Source organism: Ictidomys tridecemlineatus, chromosome 12, assembly GCF_052094955.1.
Source record: "Ictidomys tridecemlineatus isolate mIctTri1 chromosome 12, mIctTri1.hap1, whole genome shotgun sequence".
Classification (NCBI taxonomy): domain Eukaryota; kingdom Metazoa; phylum Chordata; class Mammalia; order Rodentia; family Sciuridae; genus Ictidomys; species Ictidomys tridecemlineatus.
Window position 1 is genome coordinate 96,098,701 of NC_135488.1, and position 21,889 is coordinate 96,120,589.

At 36.7% G+C, this 21,889-nt stretch overlaps 1 protein-coding gene across 4 annotated transcripts in view; it reads right to left on the reverse strand.

Annotated features, from left to right (window-relative positions):
• Window positions 1-21,889, reverse strand: part of Ttc27 (tetratricopeptide repeat domain 27) — a 153,811-nt gene that overhangs the window by 72,137 nt on the left and 59,785 nt on the right. For all 4 annotated transcript variants that reach the window (XM_078029405.1, XM_078029404.1, XM_040271561.2 and 1 more), the window contains one exon: window positions 2,555-2,650. In XM_078029405.1, coding sequence (XP_077885531.1) covers window positions 2,555-2,650 — 96 coding nt within the window. The remainder of the gene's footprint in view (window positions 1-2,554; window positions 2,651-21,889) is intronic.

The window sequence follows — 21,889 nt, forward strand, 5'->3', positions numbered from 1 at the left end:
TCAAAATAAATAAGGGGGTGGTCCCATGTTTTTTTATTCCATGAAATATAGGAGAGTTTGGCTATTTGGGAGCATTTCATGAAATCTTTTCAAAAACTGTACATAGCATATGAGAGCTAGAATTAATCTTGGTGTTCATACAGTGAGTACATCAATTTTTTTGTTTAATAAATGAAGGAAGTTAGTGACATTCAAGATAATATGGCTAGTTAGTGGCAGAAGAAAGTCTAATACTCTTTTTATAATAATTGTGCTATTATCTCCTAATCTCTAAAATAATACATAAAGATATGATTATTCCCTTCATGTAAGAAAAAAAGTGATTTAACTTCTTAATGAAAGAAATCTTTATCTAACTGCCTAAGGATTCTAAAATCAACAGCTTCTAAAATCTACATGCAGGCAAGATAAACATTCAATCTACTAGAACAGTATTTAAGTTTCCTAATGCTTCTGTTCAGAAACAGATACAAAGGCTATACCCTCAACAGACATATTTAGTCATACTAACGCAAGGTTGGAAGTATTTATCTCCCTATAACCTACTCTAAGAAATCTTACAATGGGGATTCTGAGTCATTGAACAGTAGGTGGCATTTACAATTCTAAATACTACTTATGTACATAATGCACAAGAGAGAGTACAGGACACTGATTTTTTTTTAAGAGAGTGAGAGAGGAGAGAGAAAGAGAGAGAGAGAGAGAGAGAGAGAGAGAGAGAGAGAGAGAGAGAATTTTTAATATTTATTTTTTAGTTCTCAGCCGACACAACATCTTTGTTGGTATGTGGTGCTGAGGATTGAACCTGGGCCGCACGCATGCCAGGTGAGCGCGCTACTGCTTGAGCCACATCCCCAGCCCCTGGGACACTGATTAAAATGCCAACAGCTGCCAAATCATCTAGCAGCCTCTGACTGGCATCATTTGACTCTATTTAACCTCTATGTGCTATAGCTTCCCCATCTGTAAAATAGGGATATTTTTATAAAATCATTGTAATAAAATAAGGTAACACATAAAAACTGCAAAAAAAAATGCATACACCACACTAAGTGTGCAGCAAAAGTTGGCTGTTATTAGCAAGCACAATCCAGGGACGAGATATAAAAAGGAGGCAAATGAGACTCAACATCAGGACACCAGGGATCAAGTTTATATATTGATCAATGCTAGAAAGTTAATTGCACCGGGCCTCAATATTCTCCATAAATTAAGAAATTGAATTAGGTACATAATCTTGAGTGATAAAATTTTATAAACCTTCAGTGATAAAATTTTACAAAATAGGGGAGACGCATCTATAGTATAAGAAGACCACAGTATAGGGGCCCAGAATCTCCACCTCAACATGGGCTTCTGAGAGCCACATAAGATAATCATATACTCTTAGAAAGAGAGCAGCTAGCCAGGTGCAGTGGCGCATGCCTGTAATCCCAGTGGCTCGGTAGGCTGAGAAAGGAAGCAACTCAGTGAAACCCTGTCTCTAATTAAAACACAGAATAGGGCTGGGGATGTGGCTCAGTGGCGGAGTGGCCCCGAGTTAAATTCCTGGTACCCCTCCCCTGCAAAAAAAGAGAGAGAGAGAACAGCTAGACATCTCTCTCAGGATACAGTGGCACATGCCTGTAATCCCAGTGGCTTGGGAGCCTGAGGTAGAAGGATTACAAGTTCAAAGCCAGCCTCAGCAACTCAGTGAGGCCCTAAGCAACTTAGCAAGATCCTGTCTCAAAAAAAAATAGTAAAATAAAAAATGGATTGGGGATGTGGCTCAGTGACTGAACACCCCTGAGTTCAATTCCTGGTACCAAATAAATAAATGAATAAATAAAGTACCAAATATAAATGATTTCATTTTGATTTTCACATTTGTTTAAGGTTCATTCTTCAGGAGTTTTTATGTATGTATGTATTTATTTGGTACCAGAGACTGAACCCAAAGTGCTATACAACTGAGCTATAGCCTTAGCCCTTTACCCTTTTTTTTAAGACAAGGTCTTGCTAAACTGCTGAGGCTGGCCTTGAACTTGTGATCCTCCTGCCTCAGCATCCAAAGTCGCTGGGATTACTACTGTGCACAGCTTAAAGGAGTTTTTAAATACAAAAAGTTACTTTGAAAATGAAAACATTCATGGTTCTTCTATATTTAACTTCTAGCATCTACTAATACAGTTTTAAATTATTTTAAAAATATTTTAATAGTAGGGGATAGGAAAGGTAGCAGAATACAACAGTCACTAATATGCCATTATGTAAAAACATGAGTGTGTAACTGATGTGATTCTGCAATTTGTATTTGGGGTAAAAATGGGAGTTCATAACCCAATTGAGTCAAATGTATGAAAGATGATATATCATGAGCTTTGTAATGTTTTGAACAACCAATAAAAAAAATTTTTAAAGTCTAATATCACTTTAATCAAAACAACTTGAAGTAGTTAGCAATCCCCAGCTACTTTTATTATTTTCACTCAAATGTTTGAATATTTGAACATAAGTTGAAATTATCCTTTTCTAATACAAAGAATTTTCCATTTCCAAGGACAAATAAAAGTACCTGAATGGCCCAGTATGGTGGTACTTGACAGCAATAGAAAACCTTCAATCGTTCCGATACAGATGTAGCTTTATCTTCAAATTGGTCTGCAAGAGCCTAAAGAACACAGATAATAAGTACAATCTATTATTGTTCAGTCCTTTACTTTTTTTTTTTTAAAGAAAAACTGTTCTTTAGCATACCTGTTTCACAACATAATGACAAAGTGATATTTGACAATATGACCCTCCGATATCAATCAGGGAGACTTTATATAAAGAACTGCATTTAAAATTATTTTCTCAGGAATGAAGTGAAAGGAGAAAGTATGTCTGTTTGATCCTAAAGACTGAGTTCTCTCACTGCTCAGCAGCGGCTATCAGGTTGAACATTCATTCTTGCAAGATCATCTACATGGGGCAGCAAGCAGCTGCAAACTATACACATTGAAGAAATCCTGCACTGTACTGAAATTCCTACCCTGGTACTAAATAACTAAACTCCTGGAGGCTATAGCAAGAAGCAGACCAAGAAGACTAAGGTGGCTGACTCACAAAAGGAACCAGAGCCAACTGAAAAGTCAGAAACTGGCACTATGCGGTGGTCAAGTGATCTGTCATCAAAAGAGCTCCAGACTCAATATCTAAGTGGATACAGACACCATGGAGTTCCTAGACAAACATGTAGGCAGCAGTTTCATTATTGACCATCTTCCTCTCTGTCTTCATTAGTTATTCCATTTGTATTGAGTATACAAAATTATCTGATGTTATATTTGGGCCTTCTCTCAACTCTGAATTATAATGACACTTTTTCCATAATGAATTACTCAAATTATCTTTTTCTACCAGTTTCACAGGCTTATCTCTGAAGATTATATAATAGTAACATGTTAATGTTAACTTTCTGATTTTAATACACAGATTGGATTACAGTAGAAGAATGTCCATGCTGTATTTGAAAATGATAAAGCACCATGTGGCAACTTACTTTTCTATACATTATGATACAAAGACAGTTGCACTATACTTATACCTTCTCTGCACCCCTCTCCAGGGTGTGTCTTAACTAGTCGGCCTCTTTAGGGTTGGCAGGGATTTTTTTCCCTACTATTTTTTTTTATTTTAAAAAGATGAATTAAAAAAAAAACAGAATTCTAAACCTATTTCACTTTTATATAGAATATACTTCTTTCTACCATAAGCATGCCTACCACCTAAACAAGATTCTCCTACCCATAGAATATTATAGCCAGGGTAACAATGTACTCTTATATCCTCCACTGGACTCAAAAAGTATTCTTTTTCACTTGCTAATTTACTAAAAATACAAGGGCATTACTACATCTTCAGGTTTTTCAGATCAGGATAACTTTAAGTAACTTATTCTAAAACAATTCCATTATATTTAAGCAATTTATTCTAAAACAATTCCATTATATTCCTTTACAGAAGTGATAAATAGGAAAAGCAGTGCTGGTAGTGAAGTTCCTAGATTCTAGTCTAGGTCTATCCCCAACAAGTGAGCCATTTAATCACAATGGCACACACCTCTGAAATGATTTTGCAAATGATCCTTGCACTGTCAACAATCTGAGTATGACTTTATCAAAACAATGTTTTGTTTTGTTCTGTTCTGTTTCAAGCATTTGAGGAGATTTTTGGTTAACTATCAGCCCCATTAGTTGAACAGAAGGATCATGCACTTATGTTAGGGGCAAACCAAGTGCTCAAATAACCTGGAAGGCGATGGTAGAAGGTAAATGATACGAAAAATGGGCTTGAATGAAAGTGAGCTCAGTTACTATTGTATATATTGTTTTATTAACAAGAACATACACCACTTTCACATACGCTCAGAAATTTTGGTAAACAGTCTCTAAAGCACTGTGTCCTTTCACCAATCCACTTTTTTTTCTTTCCAGTTTCTAAACTTCAGGAATTTCACATCTGAAAGTTATGGACACTTGGTTATAAATAAAAATAGATATGAAGATGTAGTTTTTAAGAAAAGATGGTAATGTAAAAACTGCAGACAGAGAGGGAGAGCACATACACACGTAAGCATATCCAGACATAGGATATGCTTAAACCAATCATTAAGAATAGTTTGAGGGACTTACTTAAACTAAAAAGTTTTTTCACAGCAAGAGAAACAATAAGAGAGGTAAATCGGGAGCCTACATCATGGGAACAAATTTTTACCCCTCACACTTCAGATAGAGCCTTAATATCCAGAGTTTACAAAGAACTCAAAAAATTAGACAATAAGACAACAAATAACCCAATCAACAAATGGGCCAAGGACCTGAACAGACACTTCTCAGAGGAGGACATACGATCAATCAACAAATACATGAAAAAATGCTCACCATCTCTAGCAGTCAGAGAAATGCAAATCAAAACTACCCTAAGATACCATCTCACTCCAGTAAGATTGGCAGCCATTATGAAGTCAAATAATAACAAGTGCTAGAGAGGATGTGGGGAAAAGGGTACTCTTATACATTGCTGGTGGGACTGCAAATTGGTTCGGCCAATTTGGAAAGCAGTATGGAGATTCCTGGGAAAGCTAGGAATGGAACCACCATTTGACCCAGTTATTGCCCTTCTTGGTCTATTCCCTGAAGACCTTAAAAGAGCGAACTACAGGGATACTGCCACATCGATGTTCACAGCAGCACAATTCACAATAGCTAGACTGTGGAACCAACCCAGATGCCCTTCAATGGATGAATGGATTAAAAAAATGTGGCATTTATACACTATGGAGTATTACGCAGCACTAAAAAATGACAAAATCATGGAATTTGCAGGGAAATGGATGGCATTAGAGCAGATTATGCTCAGTGAAGCTAGCCAATCCCTAAAAAACAAATACCAAATGTCTTCTTTGATATAATGAGAGCAACTAAGAATAGAGTAGGGAGGAAGAGCAGGAAGAAAAGATTGACATTAAACAGGCACGAGATGGGAGGGAAAGAGAGAGAAAAGGGGAATTGCATGGAAATGGAAAGAGACCCTCATTGTTATAAAAAAACTACATAAAAGAGGTTGTGAGGGGAATTGGAAGAAAAATAAGGAGAGAAATGAATTACAGTAGATGGGATAGAAAGAGAAGATGGGGGGGAGGGGGATAGTAGAGGATAGGAAAGGTAGCAGAATACATCAGTCACTAGTATGGCATTATGTAAAAATGTGAATGTGTAACCTATGTGATTCTGCAATCTGTATTTGGGGTAAAAATGGGAGTTCATAACTCACTTGAAACTATTGTTCGAAGTATGATATGTCAAGAGCTTTGTAATGTTGTGAACAACCAATTAAAAAAAAATCTGAACTCATTCAGTCAATTACTTGTGAACTTGTACTGCTTAGGTAAAATGTATGTAAACATCTTAATTCATTTTTAATTATGCATATATTTTATTGTACAAATATTGAGTGAATTATTTGCCTGAATGAATTATCTGCTTATGGTTTTTATTTTTCATTGACCTTCATGGTCTCTTGGTTTCTCCAAGTGTGTCTAACTGTACTACAAAGCTAAATTTGAATTATTTTTTATGCGATTCATTCTCTTTCTCCTTTCCATCGAGCATGGATAATCAAGAATTCATGGTATTATGGATTTTTAAATGTCAGATATTATAAAGCTGTCTTGCCTATTACAGTAAAAACTTCATTAAAGGCTAAAAAAAAAAGAATAGTTTGAAAGCCAGGTGTGGTGGCACACGCCTATAATTCCAGAAGCTCAGGAGGCTGAGGCAGGAGAATTTCGAGTTCAAAGCCAGCCTCAGCAACAGCAAGGCCCTAAGCAATTCGGTGAGACCCTGTCTCTAGGTAAAATACAAAAAAGGGCTGGGGAGAAAAATAAGGAAGAGAGAGCAAGGAGCACTCTGGGACACAGACCAGAGGTATGGGGGAGCCAATCACAGAAAAGTCTGCCACAGCTATTGGATACATCAGAGACTTCATGGTGCAAGGACTACTGTGACATAAGATTGTTTTGAAGTTTTAAGGATTCCTTTTTATTTTTGTGGGAGGGGCATAGGAGATTGAACACATGGGCACTTTATCACTGATCTACATTTCTACCACCTTTTATTTTTTATTTTGAGACAGGCTCTTACTAAGTTGCTCAGGGCCTCCCTAAATTGCTGAGGTTGCCCTCAAACTTGGGATCCTCCTGAGTCTACGAGATTATAAACATGTGCCACTGTGCCCAGCAAGACTTTCTTTTAATGTGTTTCTCACAAACTCCACCTAAAAGCATTTATACTTTGAGTGTACTCTGAGTAAACATTTATATAGATGGAGCTTCTAGTCCCACGCAAAATCAACTCCCAAATCCTCAGAAGCCACAGTATTACAGGTCAGGGAGTATTTCTACGGCATGAATGATAAAATAAAACCGGGAAAATAATAATTCATACCTTATTTTTGATGCTGTTTCAGTACAGAAAGAATGTCTCAGAAATACTAAAGGTAAAGACTACATTGTAATACTAGCACATGGAGAATGATTTACTACACAAGGACAATTCTCAACAAAGTCTAGTATGATTTAGACTTTACTTATGTTCTCATATCTAAAAGCATGGCACATGTATCTTCAAAAAGAGTAGAGCTGGGCCCTTTCACTGAGAGCCATTCATTCTCACATGTGGTTTCAAAGTGTTCTATCGGCCTTCTGAAGCACCAAGTAGAAACTGGCTGATGATCTAAAAGGTACGACTGATCATATACTACATCACCTTATCCTTGCTTTGTTGTCCAATCTTTGTACACATATGTGAGTGTAGGAGAATGGGATTTATTATAAAAATATGTACCTAATCAAATATATCTAACAGTTGGGCTCAACAGTTTTCTTTGACCGAATCATTCAGCTTTGATTTATAAATAGTGCAGTGAAGTTAACTGCCACCTCAAACTCCAAAGCCTAAGAAAATTTCCAATGGGAACAAAGAGAATCAGAGTTAAAATCCATCAGGCACAGTGGCACAGGCCTGTAATGCCACAACTAAGAAGGCTGAAGCAGAAGGACAGCAAGGTGAAGGCCAGCCTGGGTAACTCAGCAAGACCTGAACTTGAAATGAAAAGAAAAGAAGAAGAAATTAACTGACACTCCTAATATCAACAACATGATTAAATCTATCATTAATCCACTTGTACATCACAAGAAGGAAATGGCAGCACTGAGATATAAAAGAGGACTTATTCAAAGCCATAAAGTGATAGAACAGGTGAGCTTGGTTGATGCTAAAGACAAGATTTAGCAGTTTCTTGTTAAAACCTTGTAATTACATAGACAATGATTAGATCTGTGAAAACAAAAAACAGCTTCATGTTAGAAAAATATTGGGAACTCTATTTGACCATCTTTTCTCCACCTAAATCCCCACAATGCTGGAATCAGGATGTGTCCTGTCAAGAATGTGCTCAGTTATTGTTTCTGTCCTAGTAGGAACTGGGCGTGCTACTGGCAGCTGGGAGAACCAAATCAGCTTTCTTCAAGATTCCAGAACCAAAAGTGGAACAAAGAGGCAGCACTCAAGGAAGCTCAGAGGGTCTCACAGAGGGCCCCCTTCCCTCAGGCACATCTGGGGTCAGCAGTTCTTAAACTTTTTTTAAATTTCAGGACTGTTTAAATTCTTAAAAATTACTGAGAGGCTCAAAAGAAATTTTGTTTCTCTGTATTATAACCTATCATTATTTATCATATAAAAAAATTAAAACAAAAATATTTATTTTAATACCAAATAATAATTCAGTTACATTAACATAAACATTTTTAAATGATATTTCCCAAAACAAATAAAAAAGTCTTGAATAAAGAGTGACACTTAAAATTTTGAAAATCACTTTACTGCTGCCTTTAAGAGATGACAGCTGCAGTGTCAGACCTGTTTCTGTAGCCAAGCTCTTGCATATATTTTGGTTGAAGTTTACAAAGAAAATCTGGCTTTGCCCAGATATAAAGTTGGAAAACAGAGGAATATATTACTAGGTTTTATGGTTAATTGTGGACATTCTTTCAATACTACCACAAAATTCAATAAGTAGTGGTCTCTTTTTAAAATATTTTTTAGTTATAGTTGGACACAATACCTTTTTTTATTTATTTTTATGTGGTGCTGAGGATCGAACCCAGTGCCTCGCATGTGCCAGGCAAGTACTCTATCACTGAACCACAACCCCAGCCTCTGTGGTGGTTTCTTAAAGGTTACTCACAATTTGGAATCTGAAATCCTATCAACGAACTTTTCTCCATTATATTAAACAATCTGCTATATTAAAATCCATCAGTCAAAAACTGAAACAAAAGCACTCACTGCTCTATCTTGTACTTCGAATGGATCTTTTTACCCATGCTTGATTTTGTAACATGATGCACTGGTCATTTGGAAGATGAGGTAAATCTCCAAACCACATTTCATGTAATATTAAAAAGCTACATGCAGTGACGTCACCATTAATCTCATTAGAAAAATCAAATCCCAATACTTAAAAATTAGGTAGACCTGCTCTGAATTCTAGTTTAGCTATAAAACCTTAGTTAAGTCACTTAAATTTTCCATGCTTTTACAAACATAAATAATGCCTATTTAGTAAGATTATTTAGCATGGCATATGATTGTTCAGTAAATAAAATTAATGATATGTAATTCATTAAATAGGAGTAACTATAGCCAGCTCAGCACAAACAATGGTGACTATATTCCGACAAATGAAACCTCAGCTACAATCACGTAAATGAATCTTACTTTCAAATGCACAAGCACATGGTTATTAATGCAGGAGAAATACATACTATACATGAAGCACTGTAATTATCTCACTATTCTTCAGCTTTTCCAGTTATAATCATTACTTTTAACCACTTACAAGGAGTTGGTCAGTTTTACTTTTCTTGCACCTCAACTTCCCCTCCAGTGAAGTAAGGATAATAGCAGTCAACATTTACTAAGGATTTACTATGCACCTGGTATTATTCCAAGAATTTCACAAGTATTAACACACTTAATCCCTCAGCATAGGTTTGTTAACACGACTGCTATCCCCACTCTACAGATAAGCAAAGCACTGGAAGTTAGAGAGCTTCACCTCGGCCACAGGGGGTACATGCTCTCTCTCTTTTGGAGCATGAAGTCTATGGATAACAAACTCTAGTGCTATTCTGACAACAATCTTTCTGATACTGAAGCAGTCAGAGAAAAACAGATAGAATGAAGGTAAAGAAAAACAGACTGGGAAAGATCTAATTTGTTTGAGCCCCTAAATCTAGCTATCTTGGAGACTGGAATACCCTAGGCCTTGCAGTTATGATGCTTAATCCATTTCCTTCCTTACAGCCACTTTTTATTGGGTTACTCTCCTTTACAACTATTGAGATTCTTCTTCCTTTTACTAATGCACAAATACCAACAGTCTTGAAAAGCTTTAAATTTTAATCTGCCCATCACAAGCACCTTATATATTTAAGAGAAGGATATTTAAAATAGGTATGATATGATAATTAAATTAAATTTCTTAAATTTTGAAGCCATCCACTCATTAAGCAAGCCTTTTGAATTACTAAATTACTGAACTGAAATTACTAAATTACTAAAGCCAACTTGAATTACTACTAAAACATGTGTTCTGCTCTGCCTCCCTGTCCTCCTTCAGTGGCTCCTTGGCAATAGTACCTTCTCTACCCAAAAAGAGTTACATATCAAGGTCATTACCAAGTCAGAAAAGTTAGAAAGAGTGAGTCTTGAAGGCAGAACTAATGATCATTTTGAAATATAGAGGGAAAACTTTGTTATCAGATACATTGACAAATACAGAGCGAACATAAATTCAGTTAATTAAAGAGTTAATCTATGGGGCTGGGGATGTGGCTCAAGCGGTAGCACGCTCGCCTGGCATGCGTGCGGCCCGGGTTCGAGCCTCAGCACCACATACAAACAAAGATGTTGTGTCCGCCGAGAACTAAAAAATAAATATTAAAAATTCTCTCTCTCTCTCTCACTCTCTCTCCTCTCTCACTCTCTAAAAAAAAAAAAAAAAAAAAAAAGAGTTAATCTATGAACTGCAGTCTCTTATTAATTCATTTCTGGAGTTTACAGGGTAGTGTTTAAACATTAGTTCGACATTTTTAAAAAATGAATTCAGAAAAAATGGACATGCCTTTACTTCCTTTTCTTTCACTTGAAAACATATATATATATGTATATATATATACATATATATATTATACATTATTTATTTATTTATTGTGTGTGTGTGTGTGTGTGTGTGTGTGTATCTTCAACTGAAATGAACTCCAACAACCTCAGTGTGAGCTCAGTGACTATGTAGTTCCCATTAGCTTGGTACTGGGACCCGTTACAAGTCCTGAAAATTTAGACTTGTAATAATCTCAGAAAGGCTGGTACTTAAAGCTCTCAGATTACTGAAGTGCCAAATAAAAACAGTCCTTAATTTAGTTACCTCTTAATTAATCCTATCAAAAAGCAAAAAATTCAATATTCATTTTTTTCAAATCCAACATTTAGTAAATATCCAATGTATATCTACTCTGAGAATACTAAATACGTAAAATATAAAACCTGATGCTTCAAGAAATTCATTTTCTAGGATCTAAGAAGGAAAGGTTCCCAAATAAAATGTAATATAATTATTAAAGGCTGAAATACAACTATGAAAACAAGAGAGTCCAGAAATAAACTACACTTATATGGTGTCAGCTGATTTTTCAAGGAAGGTGCCAACCTGAATGGAAGGAGACCAATGAGTACAAGATGGTAAGTAGAATTACAATAGTCTCTACCTGAGAAATGATGACAAACCTAAAGCAACATAATTCACACACTGGCTAACAGAAAACTGAACTTCATGAAGCAAAACAGGTAAGAAACAAGGGTGGGCTAATGGGAAATTTACCCTCAGGATCAGAATCTGGCTGTGGGACAGGAGATAGCAGGAGGGCATAAACTATTCTTTGACCCTGTGAGAATGCCAAGGGAACTCTCTGACACTATTGATCCATGGAAAGAAATCCTCCATAGCTGGACATCTTCCTGGTAAATTCTGGGGAACTGGGGTGCCCAGACCTGCACCTGAGAGGATGCTGTGTTGTCTCCAGCTTAGTATAACTAAATATTACAACTTGGAGTTATATCTACTAGCTTCTTTCTTACAGTCTTATCTGCTCCTTTTGAGAGAACCACGGTTACAGAATTATTCTCAAGTTGAAATGATTCTCATAAGCAAGCCTCTGCCCCCAACTACTGTGCTCCTACCAATGTTTCTTCTTTTGGTACTGGGGATTGAACCCAGGATATATACTGAGGTATATCCTCATTCTTTTTATTTTTTTTTATTTTGAGACAGACATGTTTTTTTTTTTTTAACATTTACTAGTTTATTATAAAGGGGATTTTAAAGGATACAAATAAGCAGCCAGGCAAAGATACACAGGACCAGGTCCTTAAGGATTCCAAGGACAGGAGCTTTCGGCCTGGGGGCACACAATCCCAGCAAGAAGGTCAGCTCTCAATTGCCTTCTGGCTAGCCTCCAGATGTTCATAAATCCAAAAGCACTAGGAACCATGTCCTTTGGAATTTCTGTAACTACTATGGACAACCAGGTCAAAATGTGATTGAATGTAAAAGGGTTTGATCTAATACAAGGGGAACGAGCAGGGAAACCTAGCGACGTTTATGGGTTCCGTTTCTCCGTATAGCATTCCACACCTGTCTGTATGGGGAAGACTCTTTCTGGAAATTGGGTCTTGTTGAGATAGACTCTTGCTAAGTTGCCAAGTATTATGGTTTAGATATGAGGTGTCCCCCAAAAGTTCATGTGTGAGACAATGCTAGAATTTTCAGGGGTAAAATGATTAAATTATGAGATGTGTAATCTAAGTGAATTAATCCACCGATATGGATTAACTGGGTGATAACTGTAGGCAGGTAGGGCATGGCTGGAAGAAGTAGGCCACTGGCAGTGTTACTTTTGAGTTCATATTTTGTCCCTGGTGAGCAGAGCTCACTCTCTGCTTCCTGTTGCCATGTCCTGAGCTGCTTTCCTCCTTCACACCCTTCAGCAGTGATGTTCTGCCTTACCTCAGACCCAGAGCCATGGAATAGGCAAAACATGGGCTACATCTCTAAATCCATGAGCCAAAACAAATATTTTCTCCTCTAAATTGTTCTTGTTAGGTCTTTAGTCACATCAACAAAAAAAGCCAAGTAAAACACTGAGGGTCTTTAAATTGCTACAGCTACCCTTGAACTTGAGATCCTCCTGCCTCAGCCTACCGAGTGGCTGGGATTATGGGCATGTGCCACCGCACCCAACTTTAAGTGTTCCTCTTTATGACTCCATGAAGAGAGGCAGTTCTGATGGGCTGCTTTGACCTGAGGTCTGGCTCTGCTCTAGGGGCATAAAAGAAGATCCCATGCTAATACATTTGATGTAATAATGCTAATGTAACTTTCCATGTAATCAACCTCATTACCCATTACCTGAGCTGCAGGATTTTCTCTGACACAATTTATCCTATTCTTTAAACACTTTGAACTTTTTCTTGATGAATAAGTACCTCTCCTAACCACTGTATACCTGTTATATCTTTCACAATCTGAATTTAATAATCAAAGGATATGTCACACGTATTTAGTTCACTGCTCTAAGAACAGCTTGTCTGTTAGGCTGTCTCTCTGGTGAGGATGACCCAGTATTCCAGACTAAGACTTCTTTAACTCAGTCTCACTGGCCCTGAGAGGAGGTCCTCCTCATCAGGGTCTCTATCCCTTATTCCTTGCACTTTATCTAGGTCCTGCTATCAGCAACTCTGGACCCTACTCTGCCTCCTAGGCTCACACACCGCCTGCTTGCACCACTAGGAGACCCTCATACCTCACATCTCAGAAGGAAAGAAAGAAAGGAATGAAGCATCAGGAGATATGGGGTTTATTTAAAAAGAAAAGCATCTCTGGTATTACAGGCAATGACTCAGTTATTTTCCCAGTTCAGGGCCTGAGGGGAAGACTTAGGGAAAAAAATCCCTGCCAACCCTAAAGAGGCCTACTAGTTAAGACACACCTGGAGAGGGGTGCAGAGTCTGCACTCAGTTCTCTCATTCAAAGGAAAAACTTCTCAGATGATAAGACTCTCTTATTTCAGAAGGAACTCATATTAGCTGTCGATACAATCTACTTGGTGACCATTAGGCATTTATGAAAAGCAATATCCATGAAAAGGAGGGGCCAAGATGAACTACAAAACAATTCACCCCTGCGGAGAAAGAATTTACAGAAAGAAAAATGTTTTAAATTCTAATAAATAATATGCAGAGAAATTACATAAGATATTGCATTTATAATATAAAAGAAAACTATTATGAAAAAAAATCAGAAAAATATAAACTTTCTGGAAATTAAAAATAACTGTCAAAAAGCCAGGTACAGTGGCACATGCCTGTATTCCCAGGTGAAGCTGGGAGGTTGAGACAGGAAGATCACAAGTTCAATGCTAGCCTGGGCAACACAGGAAGTCCCTCTTCAAAAAAAATTTGTTATAATAATAATTGACTAGGCATGGAGGCACATGCCTACAATCCTAGTGACTCAGAAGGCTGAGGCAGGAAGACAGCAAGCTCAAGACCAACCTCAGAAACTAATGAGGACCCTAAGCAACTTAATGAGACCCTGTCTCAAAATAAAAAGGGCTGGGGATGTGGCTCAGTGGTAAAGTATCTCTGGGTTCAATTCCCAGTACCCACACTCCACCCCACCCTCTAAAAAAAAAAAGTCAAAATAAAAAATTACATGGATGGGCTAAATATTGGGGAATTGGGCTAATGGTCAAAACTAGTGATAGAAAAGAAAAATGAAAGAAATCTCCTATAACATCAAGCAAGAAGACAAAGGGATACAAAGTTGGGAAAAAGAAGAGTCAAAGAAGACAGGTAGACCAGGAGGTTTCACATAGGTCTACTATAATTCCAACTACATAATTAAATTGGAGAAGTAGTTTTTAAGAAAACGAAGGCAGAATCATAATTAAAGAAATAACAGGAGAAAGCACCTCTGAACTTTAGATATAATTGCTCACACTGAAAGAACCCAATATGTACTCCAACAAGTAAAAACAATAAATAGGAAAACTACCATTTATTAAGCACTTGCCATCTGAGAGACACTGCTTTAAATATTAACTCATTAATCCTCGTGAAAATTCTGTTTATCCCATTATATACAAGAGGAAACTGGGCACAAGTTAAGTAGCCTGTCCAAAGAACAGGCAGGTGCGACACGGCAGGGCTGGGGATCTGAATTCAGGCAGTATGACTCCAGAGCTCACACTCAAATTTAGACACATCCAGAATTCCAAAAAGAGAGAGAGAGTTCTACAAATTCTCAAGATGAGAAAAAAAGAACAATCTAAAATGGAACAAGAATCAGACTGTCATACTTATCAGCAAACTGGGATGCTGGAAGATATTTAAGTATTGACCTCATTTAAAATCCTGAAGAAAGAAGATTTTGAAATTAGAATTCCCTGCCCAATCTATTAAATTATGGTAGAAAAATACTTATTGCAGAGACTCAAATTTTACTGCATAAAAAATCCCCAGGAACTTGATTGAGGTTGAGCAGGGTGCAGGGGCACACTTGAAATCCCAGAGGCTCAGAAGGTTGAGGCAGGAGAATCATGAGTTCAAAGCCAGCCTCAGCAATGGCGAGGCGCTAAGCAACTCAGTAAGACCCTGTCTCTAAATAAAATACAAAATAGGGCTGGGGATGTGGCTCAGTGATCGAGTGCCCCTGGGTTCAATCCCTGGCACCAAAAAAAAAAAAAAAAAAAAAAAAAGAAGCTAAAACAAAGACAGAGCACTTGTTACATTTCCTTTTCTGTGGGTCCAATCACATCGTTCAGTTCTGTAATTCAGTCATAATACAGCTAAGGAGGGTTAAAGTTTTAAAAGTCAACATATAGACCAAACACAGATGTCAAAAATTACACAACAAAAAGAAGAGTAGTAATCCCTGACACCTGAAAAAATAAATGAAGATGGAAGAGAGGTTGAGAGGTGCACTGATGGCTTCATCATTCACAGTGGGGGGCAGCAAATTCTATATGAAGTTGATAAATCAAGAAATGGAAAAAATATCTAAAGACATCCAATGGAAGTATAAACATTTAAAGTTACAATGGAAACCACTAGGGTAATAACAAAAAGAGAGAAACTGCTAAAAATGAACTAGAAATTAGAAAAGAACTTATATCTTTCATTTAAAATCTTTCGGAGTGAAGTAAATCTTTTTATTATGTGCAGTACTAAAAGTTTTAATATGCAGCTTGAAAATCAAAATATATTAATAAAGGGCACATTCAAAAATAGGGGATTGGTTAAATGAATTATAGCACCTCTATTTAACAGAGGACATACAGCTATTGGAAGGAATGAGCTATGTCCACAGTTATTAGCATGCAGAGTTGACCAAGCTGTTACCTTGAGGAAAAAAGATATAAAGCAATATAGATTATATGACTCCATTTATGTTAAAGCATATTTATGTTTGTTATGCATAGAAAGAGGTCTAAAAGATAACAAATTGTTAAGACTGGAAGGTAAGCAAGGAAAAATACTTCAGTTTTTAATTTTTTTAATAACGAACAAGCACTAGTTCTATAATTGAAAATAATTAAGAATGGTGACGTGATTTAAAAAAACAAAGCACACTTTGCCTCCACTATGCATGAGCTTTGGTCCAGGTGTTTCAAGTAATGCCTGCAGAGTGTGGTAATTCCATCCACACTTTTTAAAAAAAAACCTTCAAGAACCTCTTTCTCAAATTATTCAAACATAAGTCCAAGGGTCAGTGTAAAATCCCAACAGTCTATCACTGTAACCAATTTTCTCCCAATTAAGGATTCTGTAATGATGTGCCCTTAATCATTACTAGAAATTAAACAGCCAAGCCAAAAAAGGACAACCAACTTTTAAGAGAAACATTTTGGCCCACACAGCAGCAATAATCTCCAAAACATTACTATGGAGAATATCACAATTATGATGCTCCAGGTCCTCCCTTCACAATCAACCATGGTAAAAACCCCTATTCCTCCATAAATGCGTGCACTACAGTATCAAGAACACATGTGCATAAAAAGAAAAAAAAAACAAAACATTCAAGACAGTTAAATTGCACCATGAACAGTTTCTAGTGACAGAAAACTGCTATAATCTCAAATTCCCAATTCAATGCAACAACCTTCCAGAAATTTAATCAGGTAAGAAAAACATTCCTGCTGGACAATCATCTTCAGAGGCATGATTATTTGGGCAGAAGCAGACCTTCACCATTTAAATTAGCAGGTTAAAGACAGCACTTGCTAATTAAAGATCATTAGTCACGTTATTTTGTGCGTGTATGTGTGTGGTACTGGTGATTAAACCCAGGGTGCTTTACCACTGATCTACATTCCAGTCTTTTTTATTTTGATATTGACAAAGGTCTCGCTAAGTTGACCAAGCTGACCTCAAACATGCAATCCTCCTGCCTCAGCCTCCTGAGTCACTGTGATTACAAGCATATGCCACTCCTCTCAGCTAGTCAGATTATTTTAATAACGAACATAAAATAATTATAGCATTAACCCTCAAACAGTGAACTGTGTTTTACCTAACACTAGATTAAAGCAATGACAATGACAAATTTGGTTTGCACAATTTTTTTGGTTTAGATGTAAATAAGATGGTATTTTTTAAATTGATGTGGCTTCAATTAATTTGCTTCACGTTTAGATTACATTCATAATATACCATTTTCACCATAGTAAAAGAAAGAAGAAAAAATGTGATTCTATGATAAAGAAAATGTTGATCATACAGATGGTTCAGATGAGAAAGGGAAAGCTGAATGTTAACAAACTATCTTAAACTTAATTTTGCCAGGCATGGTATTATGTACCTAAAATCCCACCTACTTGAAACTCTGAGGCAGGAGAATCACAAGATCAAGTTAGCCTGGGCAATTTAGCTAGACCCCATCTCAAAATTTAAAAAGGGGCTGCAGATATGGCTCAGTAGTAGAGCATTTGCCTAGCATGTACAAGGCTCTGGGTTCAATCACTGGGGGTAAAAATATGTGTGTGTGTGTGTGTGTGTGTGTGTGTGTTAAAGTGAAATTTTATATATATATATATATATATAAAAAATTTCACTTTAACACACATATATATTTTATATATATATTTATATATATATATTTTATATGTATTTATATATTTATTTATATATATATAAAATTTCACTTTAACTCATGAAGCTTCTGAATCATAGCTAGTATAATAAACAGAGTTTCCATAATCACTATTTTCTTCATTATCACTAACATAATCATAGCCTTGAACATGATTACGTTAAAGAACTCCAGACTAGAAAAATTTCATGAGATGGGTGTTTTTCAGTAGATGGTCCTCCTCAACTTTTTCCTCTGTGGATTTTTAGTGGGGTAGGATGTGGTACTTAGGATTGAACGCAAGGCCTCAAGCATGCTAGGAAAGTTCTACGGCTGAGCTACATCTCCACTCCTTTTCATTTTATTGTGAAAGTGTTTCACTAAGTTGCTCAGCCTGGCCTCAAGTTGGCCATCCTTCTGTCTCCACCTCCTGAATGGCTGAGATTATAGGCATGCTCAACCACAGGTGGCCTCTGTGGATTTGATAGTCTTCATTTAATTACCAATAGGGGCAAGTTTAGTATACCTCACTTAGAAATACCTTCCAAATTTGCTGTGTTTTAGGACCTGCTATTGGACCCTTCAATGTAACTAATTGCCTATAACTGTAAATTATACCCCAGACTGTGACTAACTGGCCAGAAAAATTGGGGCAAGTCATCTGATTTCACTACACCTGCATTTTTTTTTTTTCAACATGAACAGGACAAGATTAATCTTTTCTCTAAGGGCTCTTCTAGCTTTTCTGTTTCCCGCAGTTTTAACAGTTTATCATTTTATCAGTGACACAGAGTTGGAAAGCAACAGATTTTCACAGAAACTTAAAAGGAGAATTTTTTTTTATTTTTATTTTTTTTTAGTTATAGATGAACACAGTGTCTTTATTTTGTTTTATTTTTATGTGGTGCTGTGGATCAAACCCAGTGCCTCACGCATGCTAGACAGGCACTCTACCACAACCCCAGCCACAAAAGAGAATTTTTTAAAAATTATTTTGTGTGTATGTGTGTATAATTTTAAATAATTTCCCCTATTCTTCAGGGATGTTGTAACTTCAACAAACACATCAAAATCTGAATCAGAGGATTTGGCAAAAGAAAGATTATGACCTAAGTGGTCCAACAATGACAGAAAAATAAATTTTTCATTCATCCTGTCACATTTTGGGCAATTTCCAAAATTTATGGATTGAGGGAAGTGAAAACGATTTTTCTGAGGTTTCACCCTGCAGAGGCAGAAATAATGAGTCCCTAATTCCATCCTACAGAGCTATACTACTCCCTTGATAATGCAGCAGGTAGGTGACAAGTTGAGGAGATCCACAAATAATACAGCCAAGGACAGGGCAAAATTCGAGTACATGGGGATTCGATCCTTTGAAATCCATGCTCCCCACTCAAAGCACATTCTTGTAATTTGATATGAAAAATATACTTCATAATTCATACTGATGCAGCTTTCAAACTGAAAATATATACTTATAAACACATAAAATATTTATTTTTAAACTTTGTTCAATTCACCACAGCAAAATAAAACTGAATGAAGACCTGGTTATTTTACATGACAAAGTTAATGGAAGAGATGAATACAAAGCAAATCATTTTTAGGTCAATATGTACTTCATTAGTAAGTGAATGTATTCTAGTACTATTTGCACCAATAGGCAGGCAAGCTGGGCGTGATGGCACATGCCTGTAATCCCATGGGTTCTGGAGGCTGAGGCAAGAAGATCAAGAGTTCAAAGCCAGTCTCAGCAAAAGTGAGGCGCTAAGCAACTCAGTGAGACCCTGTCTGTCTCTAAATAAAATACAAAATAGGGCTGAGGATATGGCTCAATGGTTGTGTGCCCAAGTTCAATCCCCAGCATCCTCTACCAAAAAAAAAAAAAAAAAAGGCGAAAATTTTGACCAAAAAAAGGTTAAAAGATTTTCTTCAATAAGTGATCAAGTTGTTCAGCTTCCTGATTTCAATCCATCTTTGAAAAATAAATGCTTTTTTAAAACATTTAAATGTAACCAGCCATAAGAAAAGGATTTCGAGTTTTAGTACCTTTATTTCAACTTCAACTTCCGTGATCTTTCAAAATTAAAACAATAAGCTAATTAAAACATAAATTAAGGGGCAGGGAATGTGGCTCAAGTGGTAGCGCGCTTGCCTAGCATGCATGAGGCACTGGGTTCAATTCTCAGCACCACATATATTTCGCCTAAAACTAAAAATTTTTTTTTTAAATGTTAAAAAAAAATCCATTAAATTTGTCTTTTATCTACATTGCATCCTCTCCCAGTAGAGTGGCTCCTGAACTAGGTCTCTGCTTCTACTCTCACCAGTACACACTGCAGTATGATAGTTAAGACTATCTTCAAAATTATGACTTTTATCATGTTTCCCATAGTTTCTTTTATTAAGAAGAGAAAATCTAAATTCTTTTGCATTATATAAAGTTGATCTCAGAAAGGAAGGAACCAGCCTTTCCCACCTTATCCCAAGCTGCTCTCCAACATGAACCAAATGGACATGAATGAACTAGCAGAAGGGCTCTCTATTCCCTACATGTTACCTTTCTAAATCATCTGATCTTCTTTCCAACCACCTGACAGAATTGACAGTACTGCCTTCTGCTGAACGATTATCTAGTAAATCTGAACATATTTCATCCAGTATTGTTTTAGATCTCATTATTCACAGTGTTCTGAATTAAAAATCTAACTCAAGACTCGAAATAAGAAACATCTGGGGTGTTGGGGACACCTGGGCCAGGCTTGGTGGCACACACCTGTAATCCCAGCAACTTGGGAAGCTGAGGTAGAAGAACTGCTAGTTTGAGGCCAGCCTCATCAATTTAGCAAGATCCTGTCTTGAAAAAAAAAAAAAAGGCTGAGGATGTAGCTCAGTGGTACAACATCTTTGGGTTCAATCCCCAAGTACCCCACAAAAAAAAAGAAAAACAAACATCCAAGACAGAAGATGCACTGGATCCTGTCTTCACTATTTAGATGAAGGGCAGGAGCAACTTTTCTCTCCAACTATAAATTTGTTTGCTTGCTTTCCATTTTTTTAAGATCAATTTATAATTTCTGAATAAATCTACTTACAGAAATTTGGAAAAGACAGAGAATTCCTATAGCTGTTCACCTAATTTCTCCTAGTATTAATCTAGTACCTAATCATGTTATATTTTTTAAAACTAAGAAATTAACATTGGTGTTACTCTTAATCAGGTTTATCTGGATCTCATCAGTTTTTTCCACAAGTGTCTTTTTTTTCTATCTTGGGATCCACTGCCTTTAATCAATAGATCTCCCTAGTGTTTCTGATCTGTGGCAGCTTCTCGGTCCTCATTTCAAATGACCTCCACAGTTTTGAAGAGTACCTGTAATTTTTTTGGTGAAACGTCTCTCAATTGAATTCCCAATGTTTTCTCATAATCAGACTGAAGTTGTGGGTTTAGGGGAAGAATGCTGCTCAGGTGAGGCACTCTTCTTACTGTACCCCATCAGGAGGTACATGGTATCCACAGACATCACCAGCAATGTTAAACCTTGATCCACTTGATCCAAGTGCCAGTTTTCTCTACCATCAAAATTAACACCTTTCCCTTTCCTTAATCTCCACTTTGGAAGTGAGCCACTGAGGCCAGCTCACATTCAAGGAGGCGGGAGGGTATTATAGTCTACCTCCTAAAGGGGACATGAATTACTTGCAATTCTTCTGTATGGAAAATGTGCCTCTTCTCCCTCATTTATTCAATCAATTTATAGCAGTATCCACTCATGAACATTTATTTTACACTCCCAAGTTAAACTCAAATACTATGTTATTTATTTTGTTGCTGAAATTGTTCTAGCTTTGACCATTAGGTTTCCTTTCGATTAGCTTCTGTGACCTTTGGATAAGCTTGTTTGCTTTCCTTCTTCCCTTTTCTCTCTCTTTTTTAGAACTATCCATGGAGCTCTGGTTCCAATTAATGAGAAACGACAGTTAGAAATCAAGACCTGACACTAGACATGCTTGTTAATGCAAATACCTCTAGACCCCCTCGGTGGACAGAGCTATGAAATATATAAAACCTAAGAAATAATTTTTGTATTTCCAACAGCCTGCGTAG